Consider the following 26565-nt stretch of genomic DNA (forward strand, 5'->3'; position numbering starts at 1 on the left):
ACCTAGACGGTAGCAGCATTCTAGTTTCTTTTACTGCTCCTTCTATCCCGTTCCATCTTTCTCTAAATCTGTTCTCTGGCTTTCTCACTGACAGGATTTTTGGGGAGTCTGTGCCCTGAACTGGTTCCCATTGAGAAGATTATTCCATGCAACTAAAATATAAAGAAAGACTACACAAGCCAGTGGGTGCTGCAACATCAATATATGCACTGGCTTAGAAAAATCTTTTTCATTAGCCTTTGTCTGAAAAATTTATCTGCTGCAGTTGTTCTAAATATAGCATTGGATGTCATCCAGAGCATAACCAGAGATAAGACAGAAAGAATTAAATTGCAAGCCTCTGCGACTTGATGACTGGACTTGTGACCACATATGGATCACTGGAAGCTCTCACTAAAACATAAGATTAAAGATGAAAACATAGAATACAGAGGACTTCATGTTTTACAAATACTACACAAGATTTTGGACCCTATGTCAATCCCCAGGCACCTGGTGATGTAAAGTCTGGAAAACTGAAATTTTGATGAGAAAGAACTATCCAGTCATGGTTTTGTAGCAGCTCTATGCTATCTCTTCAAAAATCCTCATAATGAGATGATACTCATAGGTTAAAACACTCATGCCACAGGCTTTTCCAGTTCCTGCAGAAAGCACACATTTTGGCAACATCAAAGAAGCAGGAAGCCATGTTTCTAGCCCTGTCTCTGATCTGCAATTTCCATACCACATCTCTCGAGCAGTCTAGTATATTGTGCTGAGGAAGCAGAGTCAACCAGGTACTTAGGATGTCAGAATGATTAGATTTAAGGATAAACTCAAGGGAAGAGCCAGAAACATGGAAATTCCACAGTGTTTAGGGTCGGTGACCTAGCTTGTTTGGAAACACTCTACTGCATTCCACTTAAGTGACTGGTTCTAAAGGGAGTTCGGAATAAATAGTTACAATAGTGGTTTGTAATTATCTTCTTTTAATGTTGTGTGATAGAAACCGCCTAAAGAGAATCAAAAAGGACTTCACAAATTATGTACATATGCCTTTGTATACTCATGATTCACAGCTGCCAAGAAAACCGCAAACAAAACTTCAAATTGGTATATTCTCCTTGATAGCTCAGTTTCTGATATATTCTTGCTCATTTTCAGTTTGGAAGTAAGAAATACTGTCTGTGTTAACAGTAGCTGAAGATTTTCTTAAATCAAAGTTATTGGAGAGAGTTCTGGGAGCAGAAAGGTCAGAAGTTTAATGAAGTCTTCCTGCGAGTCAGTTACATCTCTTCTCCTGTTTTGAGTCTAGGAATCCTGTCTTCCTGGAATTACATTCATTGATATTGTAGGAGGAGGTATAAGCCATAGTCCAAAGTCAGGATCTTAATTTGATGGCAATGTATGCTCAGGACAGAGACCCTTCCTCCAAAGAGCGCCTATGTTCTATGATCATGTGTTATTTGAGTATCATAAACTTGCTTTATAGTTTCTCTACAAAATCATTATATATTTAATGTTAGGATTTCCAAAAGATTTAAAATGGCAAAAAAACTTCCATTTGCTGAAAGGTTCGTAAGTGCATATTGGGAAGTCTGGCAAAGTGACTTTGAGATGGACTTATTACATCTGCTTGGCTTTGACCCCATCTCATCAAGGAATTCAATTTCTCAATGCATAATCACCATGTAGCATCTGGTGCTCCCAATGGAGGAGATCCATGCACTATGTTTTATTTATCTTTCAGCATATACTTCATTTAGCTAACCTGTCAGTCAGAAATAGACAATTCATTCACTGGAATTAAGGACTGTGAAATCAGTTTTATTCATTCATTCATTTTCACAGAGAAAAAACTGACCTTCCTATGGACGAGGGTGACACTTCTTCCACAGGCACAAAACTCTCTCAAAGAAATGTGTAAGACTTCATTACTAGGTCATGATTGATATTCCTCTTTCTTATCAATACACATTTGACATATATACTTTTCATTATTACACTGTTTTCTTCATAAGGTCTTTTTCTTAAATATATGGGAGAACAATAAAGCTTTCCCAGGCTGCTCTTCAGGCAATGAAGAACAAAAACACAAAGCTCCAGCTCTGTGAACAACTGGACTATACAGAAATATTATATATATATCCCATCTAAGAAGAAAAATGAAAGCACATCTTTAAACATATGTAAATTCTCACACTCACTAACATATGTAAGTGTATGACTTAAAGGCTGAAAAAAATGGTTCTTGAAAATCCACTGCTATCATATTTCAATCAAATTTATTTTGAAGATTAAACCACAGCAGTTCCAATCCATTTTTAGGCTGAGACTTAAGAGTGGTAAAGCAGTCATCTTTGGATGCAAGACAGATAAAAAGTGCTTACAGACTCAGGTGAAAATTCAGGCATCAAAAAGGGCTAAAAGTTCTGTGCTGAACTGATGATTAGAAAGACTTAGGATGAAAGTAAAAAAAATAAGAACAGCAGTTAACAAGTTAAACTTGTGGAAAAAAACCCAGATAATATGAGAAAATCTATAAAAGCAACTTCTAAATTATGACAAATTCAAAAGTGAAAGATAATTTTTAAAAAGTTAGAATGTTTGGGAACATGTTAATCTGTTCTTCCTTCAATGAGACTATAGCTAATATGCTTCAGTTTTACCTAATCTGACAGCATGTTTTTCATTTTGTTTTATATCCTTAGCTGGGAATGCACTGAAAAAGGCAGACGATAAATGTGAATTGCCTAATTAAGTGAATGCATAATTAATCTAATGAGAATAATCCATTTTTATAATGAAAAAGGAATAATTAAACAGTTTAGAGTTATTAGAAACAATGTATTATTCAAAAGAGACTATTTTAAAAGAAGGTCTCAATAGTCTCAATGGTGTTTAATAAAAACAGAGTTAATTTGAACATCCTGTTGGGTTCTAGACTTCACCATTCCAATTAAGCCATTACAAATGTAAGGGAGAAGGGACCTCTGTACAGACATTAATCTTGAAACCTCACTCCTCCTTCCTCTCTCTCTCTTTTTTCCCCCACTCCATTTTCATTATGCCGGAGAGAGGCCACTACCTGTACTTGAAAAGGCATGGTAGCAAAACCTTTTTTTAGTAAATAAGTAAATGAAACCTGCTTTAGTGGTATTTTTTTGTTTTGTTTTTTAAACAGCAAATTATAAAGAAATATGAGAATTTTGGAGGTGAAATGCTTGCACAATGTAAATTTCACTGCAGCTTTATGGGGTTTTTTGTTTGCTTGCTTAAGTGAAAGCTAGTAAAGAAAGCCTTCAACAACTTCAAAGTCCTTAACTACACTGCATCCAACCAGCTATCTCAATGAAATGATACTGAGTAATTTAATTTTGTTTCTTTTCAAACAGAAAAGCACTTAAGTATGTCACTATTTGAAATTCATTTCATCTCTCTGCATTGACAAATTTTATACAGAATCTTTCTTCAGCTTCTCCTGAGATAGGCTCAGTGCAGACAGAAATGGGAGATCTGTATTTCCTTTGTGGGTGGTCAATACCATATCCAAAACTAAATAATCTCTGGGCCATAACGTCACTGGTCTGACTTCACTGAACATTTCTATCTTTGGCATGCTTGTTAACAAATTTGACGTACTGATTCTTTAGATGCCAACATGTTCTTAAAATATTTATATGAAAATTTCTTTGGAATTAGTTAGTTCATAGGTGTATCTCTGGTTTCTCAGACTGATACTCGGATTCTTCCCAGCTGACCATAAGAATTTAATCAAGGCATCTAGGTTAGGAGGAGTCCCCTCTATGGTCAGTGGAGACCATTTCAATTATGTCTTCAATCTGTTGATGACAGAAGCCACCAAGGTCCTGAAGGATCCAAAATAGCATACTGGAGTTAAATGTTCGAAGTAAAGTGGGATGCATGAGAATCAATATCCTGAGTAGATGTGGGCAAGATATTTTGAAGCAAACTTTCCCAGAGAAAACAAAGATGGAAATTTAAAAATAAATAAGCATTTATTAAGTTCAAATTGGTTTAGTCAAAACTGCTCAATATAAGTCTTCTCTAAAAAATGTGTATTAAAAATGTCCAATTAAAAGCCTCAAACTTTAAAGGAACATTCAAATCTAATATTTGAAATAGTCTCCTCCAGTGTTTTAGTTCAAAAACTCGTAGGTTGTGCCAAAAAGCATATTTTCATTGCCAGAAAAAAAAAAAAAAATTGTACTGGTGTTTCTGCACTCTTTCCTCTGCCATTTCTTCTTCTTCCTGATTCATATGCATTTTCTCTCTTTTGTATGTTAGGTGTTGTTGGCAGTGTACCATGGACCTAAGTAACTTGTATCAATCAGATCACCCATCAAGACTCACATATTTGAAAGACAATGATTATGCATAAAGTTCAGATGTTCAGATAACTGGCATATGAGAAAGGAAAAAAAAAGGGGGGGAAAAGAAGGGAAAAATGTGGACAGGTGAGCAGCTGCCTACATTTCAGCCTGAGAGGAGACTGCCACCCTCTGTGGTCACTAGAGCAAAAGCCACTTTCCCTTATGTTAAAAGAAGAGGTATCATGTCTGCAGTGTGCAGGGATTTATACCTCTTCAGTTTTTCCACTAGTTCTCCCTTCAGACATCTCCAAGCATAATGAGTTTGAGAAACACTGCTTTAAACCTAAATCCATTGAAATCCAAAGCCAGCAAATCACCCATACAAAACTGATTATAACACTAGCTTGACTATAGAAATGTGCTGTGGTGGTATTATCCCAAGAAGCAACCATGAAACTGTTCCCCTCACTCCAAATTTTCATGTGATCAAATAAGCTGACTCCTGCACCAAATCATGTCTGCTAAGAATAGCTTTCTTTGGCTTAAGCCCTGAATTAAAACACACTATAACACAAATGTAAGCCTCTTAAAAGATACAGAATATCAACAATTTTCCCTGATAGCTCCAAAAAGAGTCCAAAAGGTTAGAAGTCAAAAAGAACACCTGCACATCCTGGGAGTACAAAGTACAAGTGCGTGCACTTGGAAGAAAATCTTCAGTCCATTTATTCCTGCTACTCCATCAACACACTGTTGCGTCCCAACTGACCACTCCTCATTTGGCTGTTCCGTGAGGTATGTGGGCTTTTTAGGGCTAATGCCAACTATTTTATTCTATGTTTTAACATCTTCATGCTGAGAAAAAAAGTAATCTCTAAGATTTACATGCCAAATACAGATGTATTTCCCCATAGTTTAACACTTGGCATATAGGTCATGGACTTGTGTCTGTGACAAAGTGCTAAAACAAATGAATCAGATACACAGATAAAGCTTAAAGTATTCACTAGGCATTCCTGTATAATATTTGAAATGTCCCTGGTAACATACACTACAGATACCCTATCAATACAAGAAATAGGTGGAAGGGAAAAGGGAAAGAAAGAGGAGAAAGGATAATTTATTTCAAGTTTTACAAAGTCCTGTACCCAAAGTGACAAGGTTTTGAGATCACCTGTACTACACAGACACACAAACCAAGCAGAAGTAAACCATATCTCTCTCATAGCTACTTCGATATAAACATGGAATACCACCATTGAACTTGGTGAGGTGATCAGAAGTTATACATTCAAAACAAAGGTTTAACTTGCATTCAGCAGAGCTTTCCCTGTATAATACTCCATGGCAGAGACCTAGTGACTGGTATAGAGAACCTTCTTGTGTCTACAGCCCTTCAGAATCGTATTTTACTACACTGGTATTCTAAACACTGACTAAAATTTGCCCTTCACTCCTGGTCTACAGAGCAGAATCTCACTTATGCCGCAAGAATGACCTCTGCACAAGGACACAGAAACCACTTTTTGTACCTGTGACACAATAAAGGAAAAATTTGCTAAAGTTTTTACAGAATGATCTTAATTAGGAACAATACAGCATTTTAATATTGTAGTCTGGTAACAAAGTAGTCAGTGCATCAGAGATGAATGATGATTTGAATAACCTTGCTTTTAGTTGATAGTGCACTTGAAAACGACACAGAGGGAGTACTGAGGGAAAAGACAGGCAAGTTGATGAAGTAATGAGAGACAAAAAGAAAAAGTCTAGACCTATAATAAAATATACACAATCATAACTTCAATTGCCAGGATGGATTGTTGAGACCTACCTTTGAATTTGTATGCAAACAGATTTCCTAATAACTAAGGATAGATCTATTAATAACAAAGGCTGGAAGGGTCTTGAGTAGGATTTCAAGAAACTATCTGCTGCAACTTTTCCTCATCATCTCCAGATATCAACTATACTTATATTCAATTGAAATAATGGAGCTTATGTGCACGAATAGCCCTAACAGATTTACCTGGACAGGCACGAGTAGAAGACAAGGTCACTAACTGCAATGATCCATAATGCAAAATAATGCAGCACTGGGCTACATCCATCTAAATACCATGATATGTTCTAAGTAACAACGTATGCATCGATTCTGGGAGCCTAACATACAGAATTTTACACTGCATGAGACTAAACAGAAATACAATGTGTGAGCAATTCAGAGAAATCAAACAAAGTAAAACCATGGCTATTATGTAAGGTTAATTTTCCCTTTTGGCCACTTATTTTCATTTATTTTACATTTACCAGTTAGAATCAGAAGAGGAAATTAAAACAATATACAAAGAATATTGGAGAAGTGGAGAGGGACCTGGGTGTCCTGGTGGACGACAGGTTAACCATGAGCCAGCAGTGTGCCCTGGCTGCCAAGAAGGCCAATGGGATCCTGGGGTGCATCAAGAAGAGGGTGGCCAGCAGGACGTGGGAGGTTCTCCTTACCCTCTACACTGCCCTAGTGAGGCTCCATCTGGAGTACTCTCTCCAGTTCTGGGCTCCCCAGTTCAAGAAATATGAAGAGCTACTGGAGAGAGTCCAGCGGAGGGCTACAAGGATGGTGAGGGGACTGGAACATCTCCCCTACGAGGAGAGGCTGAGGGAGCTGGGCTTGTTCAGCCTGAGAAGGCTGCGAGGGGACCTTATAAATGCTTATAAATATCTGAGGGGTGGGTGTCAGGAGGATGGGGCCAAGCTCTTTTCAGTGGTGCCCAGTGGCAGGACAAGGGGCAATGGGCACAAACTGAGGCACAGGAAGTTCCGTCTGAACATGAGGAAGAACTTCTTCCCTCTGAGGGTGACGGAACACTGGAACAGGCTGCCCAGGGAGGTTGTGGAGTCTCCTTCTCTGGAGATATTCAAGACCCGCCTGGACAAGGTCCTGTGCAGCCTGCTGTAGGTGACCCTGCTTCGGCAGGAGGGTTGGACTAGATGACCCACAGAGGTCCCTTCCAACCCCTACCATTCTGTGATTCTGTGATTCTGTAATATACAGTATGCCTGTGGTTCCCTACCTTCTTCCTTAACAAAGATGAAATTTATTACTTCTTTCTACGTTTTCCAATTGGGACTACATTACCTTGCATTTTTAGATTTGTCTATTATCAGCTTTAAAATACAGTAATAATTAGTCTATAAAGTGAAATATTTTTGGTTCCTTGGGACTAATCCCATCTGGAAATATTTTTTGCACATCTGGCAAAAACAATCCAAAGTTATAAAGATAACTTCAAATTAACTGTGTGCTTTAAGCTGTATGACAATGGTGTAGTCAACTTGTCAAAACCTTCTGTAATACTTATCCATTTGCAGTCCTGAAGATGCTGGCAAGGAGGTAGATGTAAGGCCCATAAGTTTTCAACAAAAAGCAGACACTTCGATATATAGAACTCATGCACAGTAAAGTAAAACTTCCAGTTGCCCACCCACCGGCAGCCAGCAAAGTTAGGCCAAAACTGTTAATAATAATATTCCAGGTCATGAAACTTTGACATATGGCAAGAGTCACTGTTTTTCTTTCCCAGAGACACAGCAAGACTGAAATTCCCCTCACAGCAGGAAAGCTATGCAAAATATGAAAATCTTCACCTCTTCTTCTGCAGTGATTAACAAATTGAAATGGAGATGAAGTTATACATGGTAGATTAGTTTCTTTCCCTTTAAAGAAGGTATTTTGCCAGTAGCACTTTTCAAGTCCTTAATCACTCAGAGAGATTAACAGCAATCCTGGAATACGTGTGGAAACCCTATCTATCTGAAACGTACCGTAATGCATATAGCAGTTTCCTTTGGTAGGATCCAGCTGAATAGCCTTCATGAAGTACTTTTCTGCCTCACTCTTGCGTCCCTTAAAATGAAAAAATAAAAAGGGAAAAATTATTTTAACAGTGTGTCACCATGGAGCGATTATATACAGTTACAATTTTCAAATTCCAGGCACTAGAGAAAAAAAAAATCTATTATTATCACTAAAGTCACTAGACTTAGCCTAAGTAAATATGAATGTTTAAGTGTTACAGTAGGTTTTGTGGTCAGCTACTTTGTGCTGCAGATCTCCAGACTGAGGAAGAAATGTGTCCAACATCATTAATATCCAAGTAGTACGTGGTACAAATGTATTGCAAAAAATATTGTAAAGAGCTTTGGGTGAAGATCAAGCTCCATGCTACTTTTCTGGACAGGCTTCAGAATGAGCATTACACAGATCCAAGCTAAAATCAGAAGGGAAGGTAGGAGGGAGCTTTAGTCATGCTTGTATTAAAACAAAAAGAACCCCACCAAAAACCAAAACCAAAACAAAAAAAAAAAAAAAAGGGGGGGAGGGAACATGTTTTGGCTCTATGAAATCACAAAATCTTAGAATATCTGAAATTGAAAGGGATCCACAAGGATCATTGAGTCATATGACTAAGAGCAGCGTCCAGACACTCCGTGAACTCCGACAGTCTTGCTGCCGTGACCACTTCCCTGGGGAGCTTGCTCCAATGATGACCACTGTCTCATTGAAGAACCTCTTCCTAACATCTAGTCTAAACTTCCCCTAACACAGCTTCACTCCATTTCCTCATATCCTAAATAACACTATATACACAGTCAACAGTAAACTCACCACAAACGAAGGTATAAAAATAGAAAATATTTCAGATTTTACTGTGGGAAGTAAAAAAGAGAAAATATTTCTGAATTTAATGTGGGAAGTAAGATTTCATCAAAAATCAATTCTATCAACCATAAAACACAACTGAAATTGAAAAGATAATTTTCAAAGATGATGGTCAATAGTACAACCAAATGGTCAGAAAAAAAAAAAAAACAACAAACAGAAATTACAGTAAAAAGAACAGACATGTTCTAAACCACAGATTTTCTTATCACTGAAATCACCAAACCACTGAAGTTGCATTACAGTATACAAGTGCCAGAGTAGATCCATTAGTGTTCATTATGCTTTTCATGAAGAAAACAGCGATATTGGATTAGGGTAGTCTGATACACAGATCACCATCAGCTATTCAATAAGATACCTGTGACCTGCTTATCTCTATCCCTGTGAAATTAGTTGCTGCGGTTTGTATTATAAAATAGAAGGCCTCCAGACTAAAGAACAGTAAAGCTTAACCACTGTCGAAGAAAGGCATTGTGATCTGCACCTCTCAAGGTTGCCTTGAGTGTTATTGCACAGACATAAGCATATAGGCTTTCTCAAGTTTTGTGGTCTGGAAACAGACATTGCACACATCCTGCACTATCCCACAAGCTAACACAGGAGTAATAACGAGGTCTGTTGATGATTACAGCTGCTCCAGATTCTCAGTATTTCCCTCAAGGGCCTTAGAGACAACGAAATAAAGAGAGAGAAAGAAGCTGTGCAGCACACCAAGAAGCATTTCAAGCCTAGGTTCTATGAAGGCCGTATCTTCAAGAGATCGTCCTGGCAGAGATACAAGCAGGCTTATCATTTACAATACTCTGGGTTTCACAAACTGAATGTTCATTGGAGGTAAGCATTTAGCCTTATTATTTAGAAAACGTTTTTTGGTAAACCCATATAACTTAAAACCACATCCACATGGCAAAAGGCTCCTGCCAACCAAATGGTGCAACTACATGATAGAGTACACTATCTTATACTGTAGTGCCTCTCATCTCTGTTTTTTTTTTAAAAAAAAAACAAACAAAACCCCCAAAACAAAACACATATGATTTGTAGTCCAGATTGATTTATCCTCATCTACTAGTGCAGTAAAGACACATCTATAGATTAAATGCAATTTCTCTTTTTTAAATAGCATACAACCATCATTGAGAACAAAAAAATTGAAGAAGTTGGAGTCTCCAACTTGGAGTATCCTTCTCTGGAGATACTCATAACCTGCCTGGACAAGGTCACAGAATCACAGAATGTTCAGGTTTGGAAGGGACCTCTGTGGGTCATCTAGTCCAACCCCCCTGCCAAAGCAGGGTCACCTAGAGCAGAGGTTCTGTGCAACCTGCTCTAGGTGAGCCTGCTTTAGCAGGGGGCTACCATGACACATGTAAGTCCAGCCTCGAGGCGTCAAAATGACAGGCACCAGGCATATGTATCACTAATACTGACAGAATTAACATCTACCGATTTTGCATCACTGCTTTTTTTAACAGACTAGCATCATTAGTTTTAGCTGACTGCACTCTATGTCTATTTCTACAACGTAAAAGGACAGTTTATCGAATACGGTCACAAAATACATAGCTTCTGCCTACAGAACTATGACTATAAGGCCACAAACACGTCAAACATGATTAATTTTCATTTACTCGGCTCACCAAAAATACATGACTGCTCTACTCTCTTTAGCACTTTCCAAATGGCATAGTGCGCTCAAGTTCAGGCCAGTCAGGAGACACAGAGCACATAATGATGACAGGTGCCAGCATACATAGCATCAAAGGAATGACTGTGCTATTAACAGGCTCAAATACTCATTAATAGAAAAAAGGGAGACAAATCTTACATTATATCCCCCAAGACATAAAATGACCTGACTACAATCAGTACAGCTCCATTTATTCATGCTGGCCATTTTCATATATCCACATTTGTTAAAAATTAAAAGCAAAAAGAATAAAAGCATTTTCTTGTAGAATGGCATTCTGAGGAAGCTTGTATCACATCATCTAAAATGTCCTCTTTGGTGCCATCTGTTTGCTGCTAAAATGTCAATAGATTTAATAACCTAAGTTTGTGTCAAACTATATACATTCCAATCACTTGACAGAATCAGGCCATTTCACAATTAAAGTTTATAATTTATCAACTTCAAGTTGCCAATGTACACCTTAGCTACTGTAACAGAAGGTAGACACTGCGTAGTTAGATTAAGATGGCAATCCCCGTCTTTGTCCCTTCCCACTGTATTGTGTTCACTGTTAAATAAAACAAATGGTATAAGAGATTAAAATTCTAACTTTGAAAGAAAATCCAAATAATTGTTTAAACAGCTGAAAAATACTCATTTGGGGCAGGAAGGCATTTTATGTGCATGTTCACTGTTATGTGTATTGACCCATACAAACGCAGGCATTGAGAGCCATTGGAAACCTCCCAACTTCTAGCAGTAGGGTATGCAGTTGTATATGCACAACCACATGCTTTGGCAATTTTACAAAGCAAAAAATATAAGTTTACAACTGCATACTAGCAGACTTATTTGAAGGATAAAAAAGTTATTCATAAGATTTTAATGGAATGACTTGACGGCTCTGAGGATTAATAACGGGATACAAAATACCTTTCACCTGTTGGTCACCAGTTCATACCCAGTCCAGGTCGGTAGCTAATGAAAAGGTGCTATCTGACAGCTACTGGTTTGCTCAGGAGAAATGAGTGGGTGGTCCTAGCCCAAGCCCTAATGGAGATCCTCTGCTCAGATGCACTGGCATATTTATGGCTTTTCAGTGCAGAGACCAACGAGACAGAATCATAAAACAATGAATGGCAATCTCATTGCTGGGGAAGCAAAACATAATGAAGATACCTCAACAACCCATTTGGAAGACCGTGCTGATATTCTCCTTACTGGACCTGGACCTTACTCTAATGCCTATAACAATGACAAACTCTCAAAAGTTTTCCATTACTAAAGAAAACATCATTTTTCCCTGCCCCGTACCTAAACAAAGATGAATTGCCCATGATTACCACCTTCCAGAAACATCAGCAAATTTAAAAGGAAAAAAAGTGAATGTTAACGGACACATGGCTCTGATAACCAAGGACACCCATTGTCCTGGCTTTCGGAAATACCCTACTCTCCACAGAACATGCAGACTTCTAATCAGAATGGCTGATTGCTTGCAGCTTTAGTAGTCAAACAGTTAAATGTTTAAATACTAATTCAGGAGCTTGGTTTTTAAGACCAGCTCTTTGTAGAAGTTGACTGCAAGGGTTTTTTTCATTGGGTGGTTGCTTCTTTTCTAGAGACCAGGGTAATGGATCCGACCTTGCTTATGTGGTCAGACATATTGCTTAACTGGGCTTTCCTACAAAAGACTGTTATGATCACCATGACAAGCAAAAGAGAGCTAGCATCATTAGAAGACCCTGTATTTATCCTTAAAATACTAAAAAAATGAAGACAAAACTACTATTTTTACATGCACCCCAATTTTTTCCTCACTCTGCTGGCAAACTGTGCCAAATTCATGTTGAGGCAGCTGTTGTACTTCAGGCTGCTGGAGGCCCAAGAACCCTGAGATGCCAGTAAAATTGGGAAAGCTTAATACAGGTAAGCAGCTCTGAATAACCCTCTTGTGGAAACTATCACGACACAGTGGCAACCAGTAAGGTGGTTAAACAAATTAGGTGGCCTCTGCAATTTAAACCAACTTTCTATTTCATAAATATTCATCACCCTTCAAAGTGCTGATGCAGGAAATTGACAATTAGTTTGATTATGCTATAGCTTTAGTTTAATTTCGTTATATAACTTTGCATCTATGTTAAGGTAAGAGTTAAACACTGTTAATTAATTTAGATCTGCTCTTTGTAATCTTGCTAACAAGGACTGTTGTGGCTCAAATGTAGCTAACAAGGACTGCTTGCGAGACACACGAAGAGAAACAAGGACTGATAACCAGAACTTTGTTGTCTGTAGGAAGCAACTCTCTAGCTGAAACTGGTTCTATGGTTTGGGACCCAGCCAACACAGACAACTCAGGAATTTTTGAGCCAAAGGTGAAAGCACACAGCGAGGAAGACTATGAGCCTTCATCCAGAAGACCCCCACAGACGACCACCAGACGACACTGCGCAAGTGCTAAAGGGGGGTGGAGTATGATAATGAATTCCTAGAAATAATTACAATAGTCCAGCCTACTTAGATAAGCTTTGTAATAAATAGGTGCATGCTTCGTGACTCGGTGTGCAAGTTAGGAGGAGCGATCCCCCTTGCACCCGGCGCCACAATAAACATACCTGCTTTATAACTCTCTGAGTTGTGAAGTTTGATTCCGCACGTCAGTGTGCAAGGGTTTAATCAGAAGAGCAGCGACTTTATTCTTCAATATAGTTTTACCAGCTTTAACTAGTAATAATGTGATTGCATAAGGAACTCAATTTGTGTCACAAATGCAGTTGAATGTCATTCTCCATATCTGCTCAACTTTGTTTTTTTGGCAAGCATTCACATTTTTAATAAAAGGAATTGAATTATTAAAAGTTTTCTTAATGGAAGATTGATTAAACTGCGGACACTGAATACAGCAAAAATGGTTATTCCACATATTTCCTTCTTCCTGTCTAGGTCATTTTAAAGTCACAGAAAGGTTACGCAAGGATAGCAAAAGGTCTGAACTGAATTTTGACTTCATTTCACATTTCTTTATCTTATCGCAGACCTGCATATCTGTTACATAACCAGTTCCTTTTGCCTTACAAAAGTTGTCACGGGACAGGCAAAACACAATTTAAATGCTGTATAACTTAGTAAATTAGTGACAAAGTGTTGAAGTTTTTAGTCAGCTGGACTAAAGAAACAGGACCTAGAGCTGCATCTTACAATGAGGTCACCGACTTATGCAAGGTCCCCATCCCTCCTCTAAATTTTAAGACTTAAGAAATTACTTTAGTGTCTAGTATTTAAGAATCTAAATAGATGGATTCTTCTTTTCCCCTCATTTTGCTGTTATTTCTACAACTCTTCCTTCTTCACTCCAAATTACAAAGTGAGTATCTTGCACCATAATTTGTGCATGAAATGCTAGTCCCACTGAAATACATGGGACTTGTATTATTCACATCAAAGGTCCAAAATTCATCTCAGTCTCTATACTTCCTGTGCAGCAAAGAAATAAATCATGCCTCTTCATCTCATCTTTATCATAATAAAATAACAACAACTGAACATGACTTCTAAAGATTAACATCTGGCCCAGAAACACACACGAGGCAAGATTTGTAGTGAGAAGTACTATATACTTCATTAGAAAAACAGATAGCTGGGCGGGGAGGAGTTTACAGTCACAGAAAGCCCTTCTTTGCCCAACTAGTACCAGTGGACTTGTAAAAGACGCTATCTTTTCAAACAAAATTTTCCTCTCTCAGATCCTTAGATGACCACGGTCGGAAACAATACTAGTACTGATCCTCTCAAGTTTTGGTCTCTAACAACCTGAAGAACAAGAGAACATTATTTCTCTTTGGTGTAATATATTCATCTCAGTGTATGGGAGCAAGAATTGGATTATTCTAGAAGAAATTAGGGTATAAATCTGTATCTACTAATCCACAATCATTCACCACATACTAATCTTTACCTCGTAGTAAATGTAAGGCAACTTTCTCATTATTGTCCAACATGGCACATTCATATACCCTTCATCCTGACGTCATGAGTGATGCTTTGCTTCCCAGTCATTTCACTGGACCAGTGTCTTTATACACATGTGAGTTCAATGCATACTGCTTGTGTAATCCGGTAAATTACTTTTAGAAATAAGCCTTAGTAGGATCAATAAAAAGCAATGTCTTGTTTTAGTTTAATCCTCTATTTGCACCTTAAGTGGTTCACTTCCATCTAAATTTATCATATTAGTCCTCCTTCAACCATAGGTGGATTTTTGTCAACTAAAAATCCATCCACTGGCCTGAGATTCCACTGAAGTTGGTGTAATTTTTCTATGGGCCAAGATTATTTTAGAGAATAATAATATAAACTAGGCTGAGTCTGCATCTATGGGGATAATTAATGGCATGATAACCAGAGACCTGAGATTTAAGCAATGCCCACTGACTTTGGTGGGAATCCACTGGAGCTTAAGCATTTCTGAATGTGACACCGCTGCTTACAGAGAGATTTAGGAATTGAAAGCACAGCTCGTAACTTCACTGGCTTGGGGCATGATTCAGAACCTATTAATGTGATGTTTTCTTCAAGTAAAGCAGTATGTATCTGATTAAGCAGTAATATATTAAAGCTATTTGACATCCATTTTCTTGTTTTATGGGTCTCATATCACAAAAGCTGTTTTTTATTAAAACATTTAAAATTATATAGGAAAGAAATACAGGCATAGAAATTTTTGGGGATTGTTTAGTTTGGATTTTTTTTTTAAGATATACCTATTTCTTACTCTTTCTTTTGGAGCAACTTGAAGTCTACAAGGTATTTACCTCATCTTATGTCACTGATAATACCAAGACAGATTGTACCGCGTACAGGCTTAAGTAAACTTTTAAAGAACAGATTTCATTCCACCCCTTGTGATTTATTTACTGTCTAGACCCATATCAAAATGTTCACTTTGGTCATTAAGCTTTAGATTATTTCATATCAAGAATATGTAATGAAATGTTAAGTAAATTTCCATGTTAGGAATACTCTTTTCCATTCATTCTTAAGCCACATTTTATATTTTCTGATCAAGTAGTGTATTAATATCTACTCATATTTCACTGGCTAGTCAGTAGAATATAAATTCACTAGCTCCACATAGGACCTTTTACTGAGCCCTACGAACATCTTCTAAGCTAAACTTGGACTACATCATGCATTTTTCTATGATTACTGACAAAATTACTACACACAGAGTAATAACAGGTGACTGGTGGCTATATTCAACCATGTAGCAAAACAAAAAGATCCCTTTCTTTCATGAAAGCTGTTCATCCTGTGTCAGTGATATTTTCTATAACAAGCTTTAAATTTATGTTGAGTAAAGCGAGAAGTTTTGGGCTCCTCTTTTCCTGTCTATAGGAAGTTAGAAACAAGATACAGAAGATGAGATCCCTCAAGGAGGTTAGTGAGGGGTTATGTGCCTAAATACCTGCTCCAGAGTCATTTACCAACTAGTTAAATGGATATGTTATATTTAAATGAAAATACTCCATTTCACAATTAATTCTGTTACATTTGGCATGCAGTCAAACATATGTCCTAAGGGGACTGCAAAGAATATCTATGGATGCAATACTTTTGGCATGCAGCCAACCTCAGAAGAAATACAAGCTCAATAGATGTCAGCCATTGAAATTTCTGTAGTTCGGAAATCCTTACATTCAGCCTGGAGGCATTAATGCTCCAGATGCACCAGATAACCAAACCTTAAAAAAATAGGGCTCATGGTTCTGACGTCAATAAACATGACTTTCCACACTCAAGAGGAAAACTCACAACTCCCATCCCCTACAAGCAAATTACTTGTAAATTGGAAACAAAATGAAAACCACTTCTGACATTTTGCAAATTTCAGAACTAAATCCAAACTTTGTTCTTGGATCTGTTTTAACCCTCAAGGGATTTTAAGTGGCAAGAAAAATTGCAGTGTCTGTGTCAGACTCCATAGACAAACTGAATACATGACAGAAAAGTAGCAGTGGCTATTGCTTGGCTTAACTTGACTTCTTAGGGAGAGTCTTCTCAAGGATTCAATGTCATTTACACTATATTATGATGGGAATTTAACTGAAATATCCAATTTTCATTAAAAATTCTCCCTAGAAGCAGCGTTAACAGCCAAGGGATTTAGCTTCCCAAACTGAAATATCCAACAGCTTTGCTCATCGAATTAAATTGACCCATTCAGAAAATGTCTTATCATAGATTAAAAATATCTGTATGTGTAGGCATTTATCATTCCCAAAAGAAGTATTGCTAAAATTTTTTTTTTGTTATTTAAAAGGACTTGATTACTAAAAGAAGGGATGAATTGTTCTAGAAAATCATAACTAAATTTAACATACAGCATTTAAATTGCTATGTCATAAAAAGAGTTATGATTCTTTTCACATAACGATTGTTCTACCTCATCCCTGCTTTCTTCCAATTTGTCTAAATCTAGAGAGACAGAAAAAGAGTAGCCATCAACTAGTGATATAAAAAGTGACAGTACGACAGAGTTGTCCAACCAAAATGCAAATTTCCTTTCTGTGCGGGAACATCAGCAGCAAGTAATTACAGAAATAGTAAATGTTGAATTAGTCTATTCCTTATTGCAGTATGTTCCCCTTTTCCCCTGCTGTACCATTTCTTTCTGTTCTTACTACTTTTCACTTACTTCTATGTTGTCATTTATTTATATTTATTTTGAGATGACTTTCCAGAACTACACAAATTACTGAATATGGTAGGGTATTTGATAGTGACACTCTGAGTAATTTCACAACTAACCAAAAATGGCAGGATACCTCTCTGGCCTCCTGTTTGTCAGGAATACAAGCAACAAACAACTGCAGGCAAAAAAAAATATGGCCACCCATTGAGGAAGGGAGTATTTTGACACTTAAAATAAGTATTTAACTTCAGTGTTGATAGTTGCATGTCACAATCCTGTCTCTTTTACTTTAATCCAAAACATTGCCAGTGTCTATCATATCTATGTCTGCTTTCTCCCCATCTTCATTTGGAGAAAACATTTAAAATAAAATATTTTAGATTTTAGGGAATCTTCTAGGGTGATTATTACTGAATTTAATATGGTTTGGAACTGTAACACAGAGATTTTACAAGGCAAAGTAAATTTTTCTTACAGCACTTTGGGTGATTTTCCAAGACAGTAAAATATAGGAGATTAACAGCACTGTGTGGTGCCATGTAAAATGCAAGAAAATACTGTGCAATTTTTTCCAAAGAAATAAAGCCTGTAATTCCTAGATGCAACATGCTAAATGTTACAATATGTGGCTGTCCCTAAGCACTTTAGCAATTATAGGCACTATTGCAAGCTACGAGGGGTGGTTTGTGGGCTCAAGTTCACTCAAAAGAGATAAAACAAAACTTCAAAACAGATTACTGAAATCAAGCTTCTCAGACTAGCACGCTACCATAACAACCATCCACTGTTTGCTGGCAGACAGGCCAGCCATTAGGAGGGAGGGTTTCTTAAGTCTTCTCTTTAAGAAGACTAAAGTGAGAGGAGGAAAAAAATTAAAAGCCTTACTTATAAATTAATTTTTTAGCATGATAGCAAATCCCTTCTCTTCTAGAAGGTCTGCTCACAAAATGGAAAATGAATTACAGCACATGCTCAAGGCCTCACCTGGCACTGTCATTTCTGACAGACTCATTTTTATCTTAGAACTGGGAGCCTTGCAATTTTAAAAACCTTTTACAAAAATTATGCTTTCCTTCATGATATAGAAATAAATTACCTAAGCAAGGGATGAGGCTCAGATGCTGTGGTACCAAATTCCTGTGTTAACAAGAGATTGGCTAGGTCAACTAACATGCCACATTGACAAATAAATTTCTCAAGTAATTTATGCAGCTTAACAAGTTAAAGATACGAAAAGCACTTGGAAATACATAATGCTAAAGCACTGCTATCTTAAACAACTACACATTGTTTCTGAAAAATAAGTAATAAAAAACAAGAAAAGCACAAACTTTAGCCCCAGACAACTGGCTATTTTCCAATTATTCTACTAGCTGAGCTACTAATCATGCTTTTTGACTGCTAAATTACGCTGTTCTAATATATTTTCAGGAAAATTGTAGCTTAGTGAGCTGTAATTTTTAGATATGAACATACAACATTACCCAAAACAGGGGTTATGAAATACTTGTGACTTCCGCTATTAGGTAAGAATACTGTTAATTAATTAGCTGTTCCTTTGGAGCTCTTAAGCTGGTCTGGTTTTTTCGACATATACAGCAGCATGCCCAAGTCTACCCGGCATTTCTTGTATTGCAAAAGAGCTAACAAGCCTCGAGACAAACGTTTGCATTAAAATAAAAACAGAGGGAATTGTTTTAGTACTAATAAGTAATTTTTTACTCCAAAGGTTTTATTGCATGCAAATTAGAACTATACTCTTAAGTATTTCAAGAATCAATGACAAATTAACTAGTACTTTTAGTTTGTTTTTTGTTGGGTTCGTTGGTTTGGTTTGTGTCAATATAAATTACAGTTATTACAAGCTGTACTGCATATTCTGAGTTTCACAAATGTATCTTTAAAGTTGTTCATGAAGTAAACTTTATTGTGAATAATTTTGTGCAGAAATGTCATGTTTAGTATTTAGAATTATTATTGATGGATAAGAGTTTATCACTAGCAGGTGTTCAGGGGTAGGAAAGCCTGTTGTATTTGGATTTTTATTTCACTTTTTACTTTATTGGTTTACTTTGGTTTTGTATCTTCCCATATTCCCAGATACACACATGCAAAAATTTATATAAGCGTTGGTGAAGAAAATATTATTTCTTCAGGTCTGTCTAATCACCTGTCAGAGACCGGGCTTGTAACACTCTATACTCTCAATTTTCATGTACTTCTAAACTCAGAAAAAATAAAATCCTTCCTCAGGAATTCTCCTGTTCCTGAATAAATACGTTTTTAACTGTTCATTAAAACATTTCTAGAAGTAAACAAACTACTTATTAACACCGCCAGAGGTTGCCAGTGACGTTCATCTCAAAACAGGAAGTTGCACAGAAATAACAAAATATTGTGCTATGTTTTGAAGATTTTTTTTGAAATACATGGAAAATCATGAAATAAATAATTTACAAAGTGTATGTGCTTTTATTGAACATATTTTATTCAGAATTGGTGTGGTCTCACCTTGAATATTGTGTGCAGTTCTGGTCCCCACAATTTAAGAGGAATGTGAAGGTTCTTGAATGTGTCCAGAGCACAGCAACAAAGCTGATGAAAGGGCTGGAAGGAATGTCCTATGAGGAGCAGCTAAGGACTTTGGGCTAGTCTAGTTTTGAGAAAAGGAGGCTAAGGGGTGACCTTCATTGCTCTCTACAGCTTCCTGAGGAGGTGATGTGGAGAGGGAGGTGCTGAATCTCTTCTCCCTGGGATCCAATGACAGGATGCATGGGAATGGTTCAAAGCTGCACCAGGGGAGGTTTAGACTGGATATTAGGAAGCATTTCTTTACCAAGAGGGTGTTCAAACACTGGAACAGGCTTCCTAGAGAGGTGGTCGATGCTCCAAGCCTGTCAATGCTTAAGAGGCATTTGGACAATGCCCTTAATAACGTGCTTTAACTGTTAGTCAGGCCTGAATTGGTCAGGCAATTGGACTAGATGGTCATTGTAGGTCCCTTCCCACTAAATTATTCTATACTATACAGCAAACCAAAAGAATTAGCATAACTAAAATTAAATAGCATAGATTATGCTTTTGCTTACTATTGTTCACTTGATCTCTCACAAAATGGAAGCTTAAAATTTGAATTGCCCTTTGGAACCCTAGTGACATTAGCCACGTGCAAATGGTAAATGGGCAAAATCAACCTGAGCTAATTTATTTTATCACAGTAGACAAATTGTGATTTACCTTCTTTATAGTTTTATTTGCCACTCATGACTTTGCAAAAGGTAACCCATAATGGTAGAAGCTAATCCTCCTCTAAAATCTCTTTTCACTAAGAGAGGATAATAGGTGTTAACATTAACTACACTTCTGTACCTCGACTTTGATTCAAAACACTGCATTTTAGTAAACTGGAACTAGCTTCTGCATGAAAACAAAGAAAGGCACACAGAATCATAGAACAATTCATGTTGGAAGAGACCTTGAGATATCTTCCATTCCAGTTCCCTGCTCAAGGCAGAGTTAACGTTTTATTCAGACCAGATTGCTCATGTAGGTTATTGTTCAAGTTGGAAATAATAAACAAAAAACCCAAACATGTTTTTCATTGCTAAGCTAATAAACTCATCCAGTATAAAGTGATTTTATTTTAAGTGCACTGTGGAACTCCACATTAAAGTAAAAAAGAAGAAGACAGGCACAGGTCATTGTGGATTTATAAAATGTGCAGAGTTCTTAGTTAGTGTTTGACAAAACCAAGGCTAGACAACATGAACAAACAAACCGCTTGCACTGTAGAATGCTCACGTTTTTCTGTGTCCCTGTTTGTGAAATTTTGAAAAGCTTTCACTGAAAGTTAGGAAAGCATAGCCTGCTGTAACGGGCAAGAAATTTTGCAAATCTCTAGTCTACACACTGAGTATAGGTCGCCCTCACAGTTCCTTGTGGGAAGGCAAAGAAAACAGAAGTTACAAGATAGCAGTCCAGGTATCCACACTGGCACTAAGGGATTAAATGAATCATGTCATGCTGCTTTTAGTAAGCATTACTACTGGTAACAGACCTGATAAGGAAGAAAAGCTGGGGTTAAAATTAAGCGACTTCATTGGAATTCAAGTCAGGAAGTAAAACATGGCTGAATTTGTGAACTTTATAGGTTTGACTTTACTGCTATTGGTTTTTATACCAGAATTGCCTTTGGCTGGAATTTAGCAACTTGTCTGAAACCTTCCTCCTCTCCTTCCCTCGCTCCCCAGTCTCACTGACAGAGAAAAATTTTCCATTTATATTAACACCCACTTCCACCCTTCACTACAACTATCTCACATTTGTCTCCTGGAAAAGAGACACAGAGAAGTGTTATCAATAGTTTTCTCTCAGCACTTGTATTCAGAAATCTGCAGGTTTGGCTCCAACAGATGAGGGGAAAGAAGCCTCTAAAACGTCTCTGCTCTAACATCTGAAAACTAACTGAAGTACGCTTTTCTCTCTCCTAAATACAGAGGCTGTGAGAAAATGACCATGAGCCTAGGAACCAAAGTTCACCAGAAGAATAAAACACAGTGGTACCTCAAGTTAGGTATGGGCTGAAACAACTATGCCAAAGGGAGCAGCTCATGTGCTGCTGAACCCCAGGGAAGCCTATGCAGACTTCCAGGAAACATGGCAGTTACAGCAACCACATATTTGCAATGGAAACTAATACTAGTACAGTTCAGTATACCAGAAACTGTACAAAATTAATGTGAATCACTGAGCATATGGTAGGCTGCAAAACTGATTAAGGATAAGTGATCAACATGGAGACAAAAATCCATATTTTATTGTCAAATCTCTTCATCAGACATTTTCCTGTTGAATTTCTTTTCAGACTTTGTAGCTGAAAGAAGCAAATGAAACAAATACCAAATTTCAATAGATCAAAGATAAACAATTTTTTTTTTTCTATGAATGAAATAACCACCTGAAAATTTTTCTGCCATCTCTAAATACTTGGTCATCAGGATGTTGCCTCGTTACGTGTTTAAGAAGTCCTATGTCACTACAAGCCAACAGGACATCTTTTCAGCTTATGCTGCTGTTAATAGAATGGACACGAACCCTATCTGTATATATTGCCATGAACATGAGAAGAAGTAACAGTAATAAAAGAAAAAAGCATCAAGAGATGATAACAAACATGATGAGAACAGACTATAAATATGGCACAGAGCAAGTAGAGGTAAGAAAGCGTGTGTTGAGAAAGGATAGGCAGAGTATTTTATCGCCTATCATGGTGCAATATTCAGTGCTGAAAGTTGTATATAGCTCCTCTCCATTTTGCTAATGAGACATATTCTTCCACAAGCATAGTTCAGATCCTGAAGGCACAATCCACCTCACATGTATCTTGCATTTCTGTCCCTGGAGAAAAGGAAACAATTAAATTCTCCTATAAGGATTCACGTACATTTTTCATCACTTCCTTCCCAAAGTTGGACTATGTCACTAACAGCTTTCATAATCAGGGGACAGAATCCAAAATTTCTTTTTAGTGGCTCACACTGTTTGTACAGAGTCATTGGATTTGGGAATTTTGTTATTTTGAAGAAAACTATGAGACCTTATTTCTCAGAACAACTTCAAGACTCCCTAGAGGATCTCCTGTTTCATACACTCAGCAGTTCAGAAAATGCAAAATTAACCAGAGGAGTACTGGGATAGGGCAGTGTATGTGGAATAGGAAGGAAGAAAAAAACAAACACACTCCCCAAAACCCCAGATATTTGGATTTTAATTGAGAAATAATCTTTCTTTCCCCTCAGCAATTTTATTAAAATAGAACTTTTGTGTCAAAGATCTGCTAAGAAGAAATCAACAACATTGACTTTCTGCTCTTATTCCTAGGTGCAAGATACAAAGAAATCTGGTAGAAAAGCAAGGTAAATTAGAAAATTTTGCTGTATAGCCTACTTACAGTTCTGTCCCAGAGGAAGGCAATCAGTGAATGCATGTATTTGTCAATATCCAAGAAATTTTAACTGTAACTGGAAATTGTAGCAAAAGTCTTTCCAGGGCCTGGAACTGACAGGCAGTGGGGATATAACACTAGTACCCTGACTTGCACTGTAAGCTAAAAATTCCCATCCAGGTAGTTTTGATCAAATTCTGTATTTGACATCACATGATAATACCGAACAATTTTTAATTCTTTCTAATTATGTTGTTGCTTGTTGCTCATAAGGAAACTTCTAATTTCTACCACTTTTCCAAATTCAGTTACTTTTAGCAGCAATGGATCTGCTGAAAATAATTATGAGATATTTTTCTTCACTGGCTCTCTACGCTGTGTCCAAGGACATTTTTTGTGTGAAGACTGAACAGGATATAAACAATGTCAGAGCAAAAGCTTACAGCTAGGTGAAAAGTTGAGGAAGATATTCAGACTGAGGCACAAGGACTGAAGAGCCATACAAAGGCATATCAGTAGAGCACAGAAAGGAAATATGAAACTGCTTGGCATGAACAATGAAAGCAAATGTGGAAGAGACAGACAGTAAAGAGGATACAGTCAGAAAAATGGGAATGAGAAATGGAAAACAAGTAAAAGGCATTTTTAAAACAGAATTATTTTAGTGAATAAAATAGAAACCCATTCTCATCTTCAAAATGTGTGAAAACCAAGGAGGGACTGGCACTCTGCTATAACTATCATACAGGGCTAATTTAGCTGGAGCTGGAAGCTCATCTGTACTCAAAAGATGAAGTAACTTATGAAGAAATTAAAAAGATCTGATTCTTCTGATTTTTTTTAGAACTAGCTCTTGGTAGTTGAGTAGTTCTTTTCACATGTGCAAAGAGATACTCCTAAAGATGTGTAAATTCAAAGCATGAGACATGTAATTCACAAATTATAGGTGACACCTCTAGCTCTGCCATAGGCTGCTACAACAACCCTGGCTCAAACACCGAATATCTTTTTGTATTAATATCGTTACTTATGATGTAAACTACTCATAATAATGGCTTTTTCAACCAGAGAACTCCTTACTGTCTGTCATGAAGTTCCTACACCATTATAACTATTTTCTTCAGGCACAGAGTGTGACGGATGCACTTGACCCCTTAACCAAACTAGCAGTATTTTGGTTCAGGCTGCAAAGAAGGTAAAGGCCTAAGCTGTAAATGGGCCAAGAACTCCTCTAGTTTCAATCTATTCTCTGAACACTCACAAAGGAGCAGAGTGAGTAAGCATTGATGCATATGAGCTTGGAACACCAATCATGTGACTGACACATGAACAGCAGTGGCTTTTCCAAGACTCATTTATAAAGGGACAAAGAAAGTTGTGGATACAAGGACTCTCATGCATACCTTTCCCATCACATGTAATTTGACTACAAGCCAACCACTTTATTCCAAAAATACAACAGCCTAAGTGAGCCTTCTTTGAGCTCTCCTGGTTTAGCAGCCTGGCTGCATGGTGGTGATCTCCCCTTGAGCTGGGACACATCTCCAGGTTGTTCCTCGAGGCAAAGATACCTTCTACCAGTGGCAGACCTTTGGGAAGTGACCAATATGGCACACGACCTTGTAGTATGGTAATTTTGATTTTGGTTTGGTAAATTTGATTTGTGTCTTGGTAGTTTTGCATCACTGTGCAAATGATTGTGCCATACAGTAATAAGAGTGAACCTTGCCGTCAAACTTTGTGAAGTCACACTTCTACAACATCATACTAAAACCACTTTTGCTAATACCTTTGACAGAGGTTCTTTAAGCAATCACCCGCTCGTGACACAGAGGTGGTGGTATTTCAGGAATGGGTGCAATGTTTCACAAAAAAAGGACGTTGTCAAAATCCTTAATTAGAAGGCATGACTGAAATAATGTGAGAAATAGGGCAAATAGGCAATTTTCAGGACAAAGTCTTCCTGTCCCTTTACCTCACCTACTCAAAGGCCCTGGGATCAGCTCTCAGAAGCTGCTGATTAAACTCACCGTCAGAGCTAGCAGTTTTCCGTAGGTGAGATGGGCTGGGATGTGGTCGCTCTTGGATCGCAGTGACTCCACGTACCAACGCTCTGCTTCTGGTAGCCGGCTCATTCTCATATAGGCTTCTCCTACAGGGTGAATCAAATGTTAGTGAGAATGCCCAAAATTTCTCAAGGTCTCCAGAATTTATCATCTCATTTAAAATTTGCTGTTTATTAAATGGGCAGAGAACTTGAAAAGAGTGAAGTGCTTTGAACACCTGCAATGAAAAAGCAAAATAGGCTTACAAACACTTGATTGAGGAGATTGAGTTATGGCCTTAGTGCTGAAAGAGCACGGCTGAGATGAAAGTCTTGCTGGAACAGAATTTCAAGAGAGAGCTCCAGCTGCTAAGTTTCAGTCAAAAGTCTCAAAATAACAGAAATTTTATCACAACTACTATAGAGAGGTTGCCTCTTTTCCATCAGTCTACATTGCACATCATGGAGTGGTAGGGAGAATACAGAATGTCCTTGAACTTAATCATAATACATCAAGAACTTAGATGTAAATGTGCCCCTGCCCGAGCCAGTGATAGACTGAAAATGCCTACAGGGGAGTCAGGATTTCACCACCTCACCAGCTGATTCGTTCCAAATAAATGGCTAATTATCTCCCAAAAACTATGAAGTCACAGTTCATCCAGTGCCACCACTGGAGGCTCGAGAGAGGACTAAGTCTGACCCAAGCAGAAGATGGCTAAGGCTGTCTCCAAGTAAGTCACTGCCCCCAGTTCTGCATCACGCAGAAATGAACAGCTGTGAGTGCATCACAGAGAGAGAGAGAGAGAGAGAGAGAAGGACCAGCATTCTCTGTTCAAGCCTGAGGCCAACTATCACATCCCTAAAACTCAGATAAAAAGGTACCACCAACATGCTCAAAGAAGGAAAACAGAAGGCCTTTGTATCATAGGAGTATACTTCACCTTGACTATTTACAGGGGCTATGAAGGATTTTTTTGTTTGAAGAAAACTGGACTATTTGCTATCTTTGTCACCAGAGGATGGGGATCCCAGGCAAAATTTCTGGAGTTAAGAGTGCAGTGCATGCAAAATGACCAAACCACAGCCTACAGATAAAATGAGCATGATGTAGAGTCAGAAGTCATGCTGAGCCAAGGCTAAGGTGGGCCAATATGATTTTTCTGAGCAAAAAG

General features: G+C 37.7%; 1 protein-coding gene across 4 annotated transcripts in view; it reads right to left on the reverse strand.

Moving 5' to 3' along the window:
- The window catches only part of TMTC2 (transmembrane O-mannosyltransferase targeting cadherins 2), a 269970-nt gene that overhangs the window by 38190 nt on the left and 205215 nt on the right, over positions 1 to 26565 (reverse strand). For 3 of the 4 annotated variants that reach the window (XM_075428534.1, XM_075428536.1, XM_075428535.1), the window contains exons 8-9: positions 25377 to 25498; positions 8136 to 8217 (exon numbers count right to left, since the gene is read on the reverse strand). In XM_075428534.1, coding sequence (XP_075284649.1) covers positions 8136 to 8217; positions 25377 to 25498 — 204 coding nt within the window. Of the gene's footprint in view, positions 1 to 8135; positions 8218 to 22365; positions 22800 to 25376; positions 25499 to 26565 lie in introns of those variants that run through there. The other variant, XM_075428537.1, reaches the window with a different exon arrangement.

Source organism: Opisthocomus hoazin, chromosome 8 (genome assembly GCF_030867145.1).
Source record: "Opisthocomus hoazin isolate bOpiHoa1 chromosome 8, bOpiHoa1.hap1, whole genome shotgun sequence".
NCBI lineage: Eukaryota > Metazoa > Chordata > Aves > Opisthocomiformes > Opisthocomidae > Opisthocomus > Opisthocomus hoazin.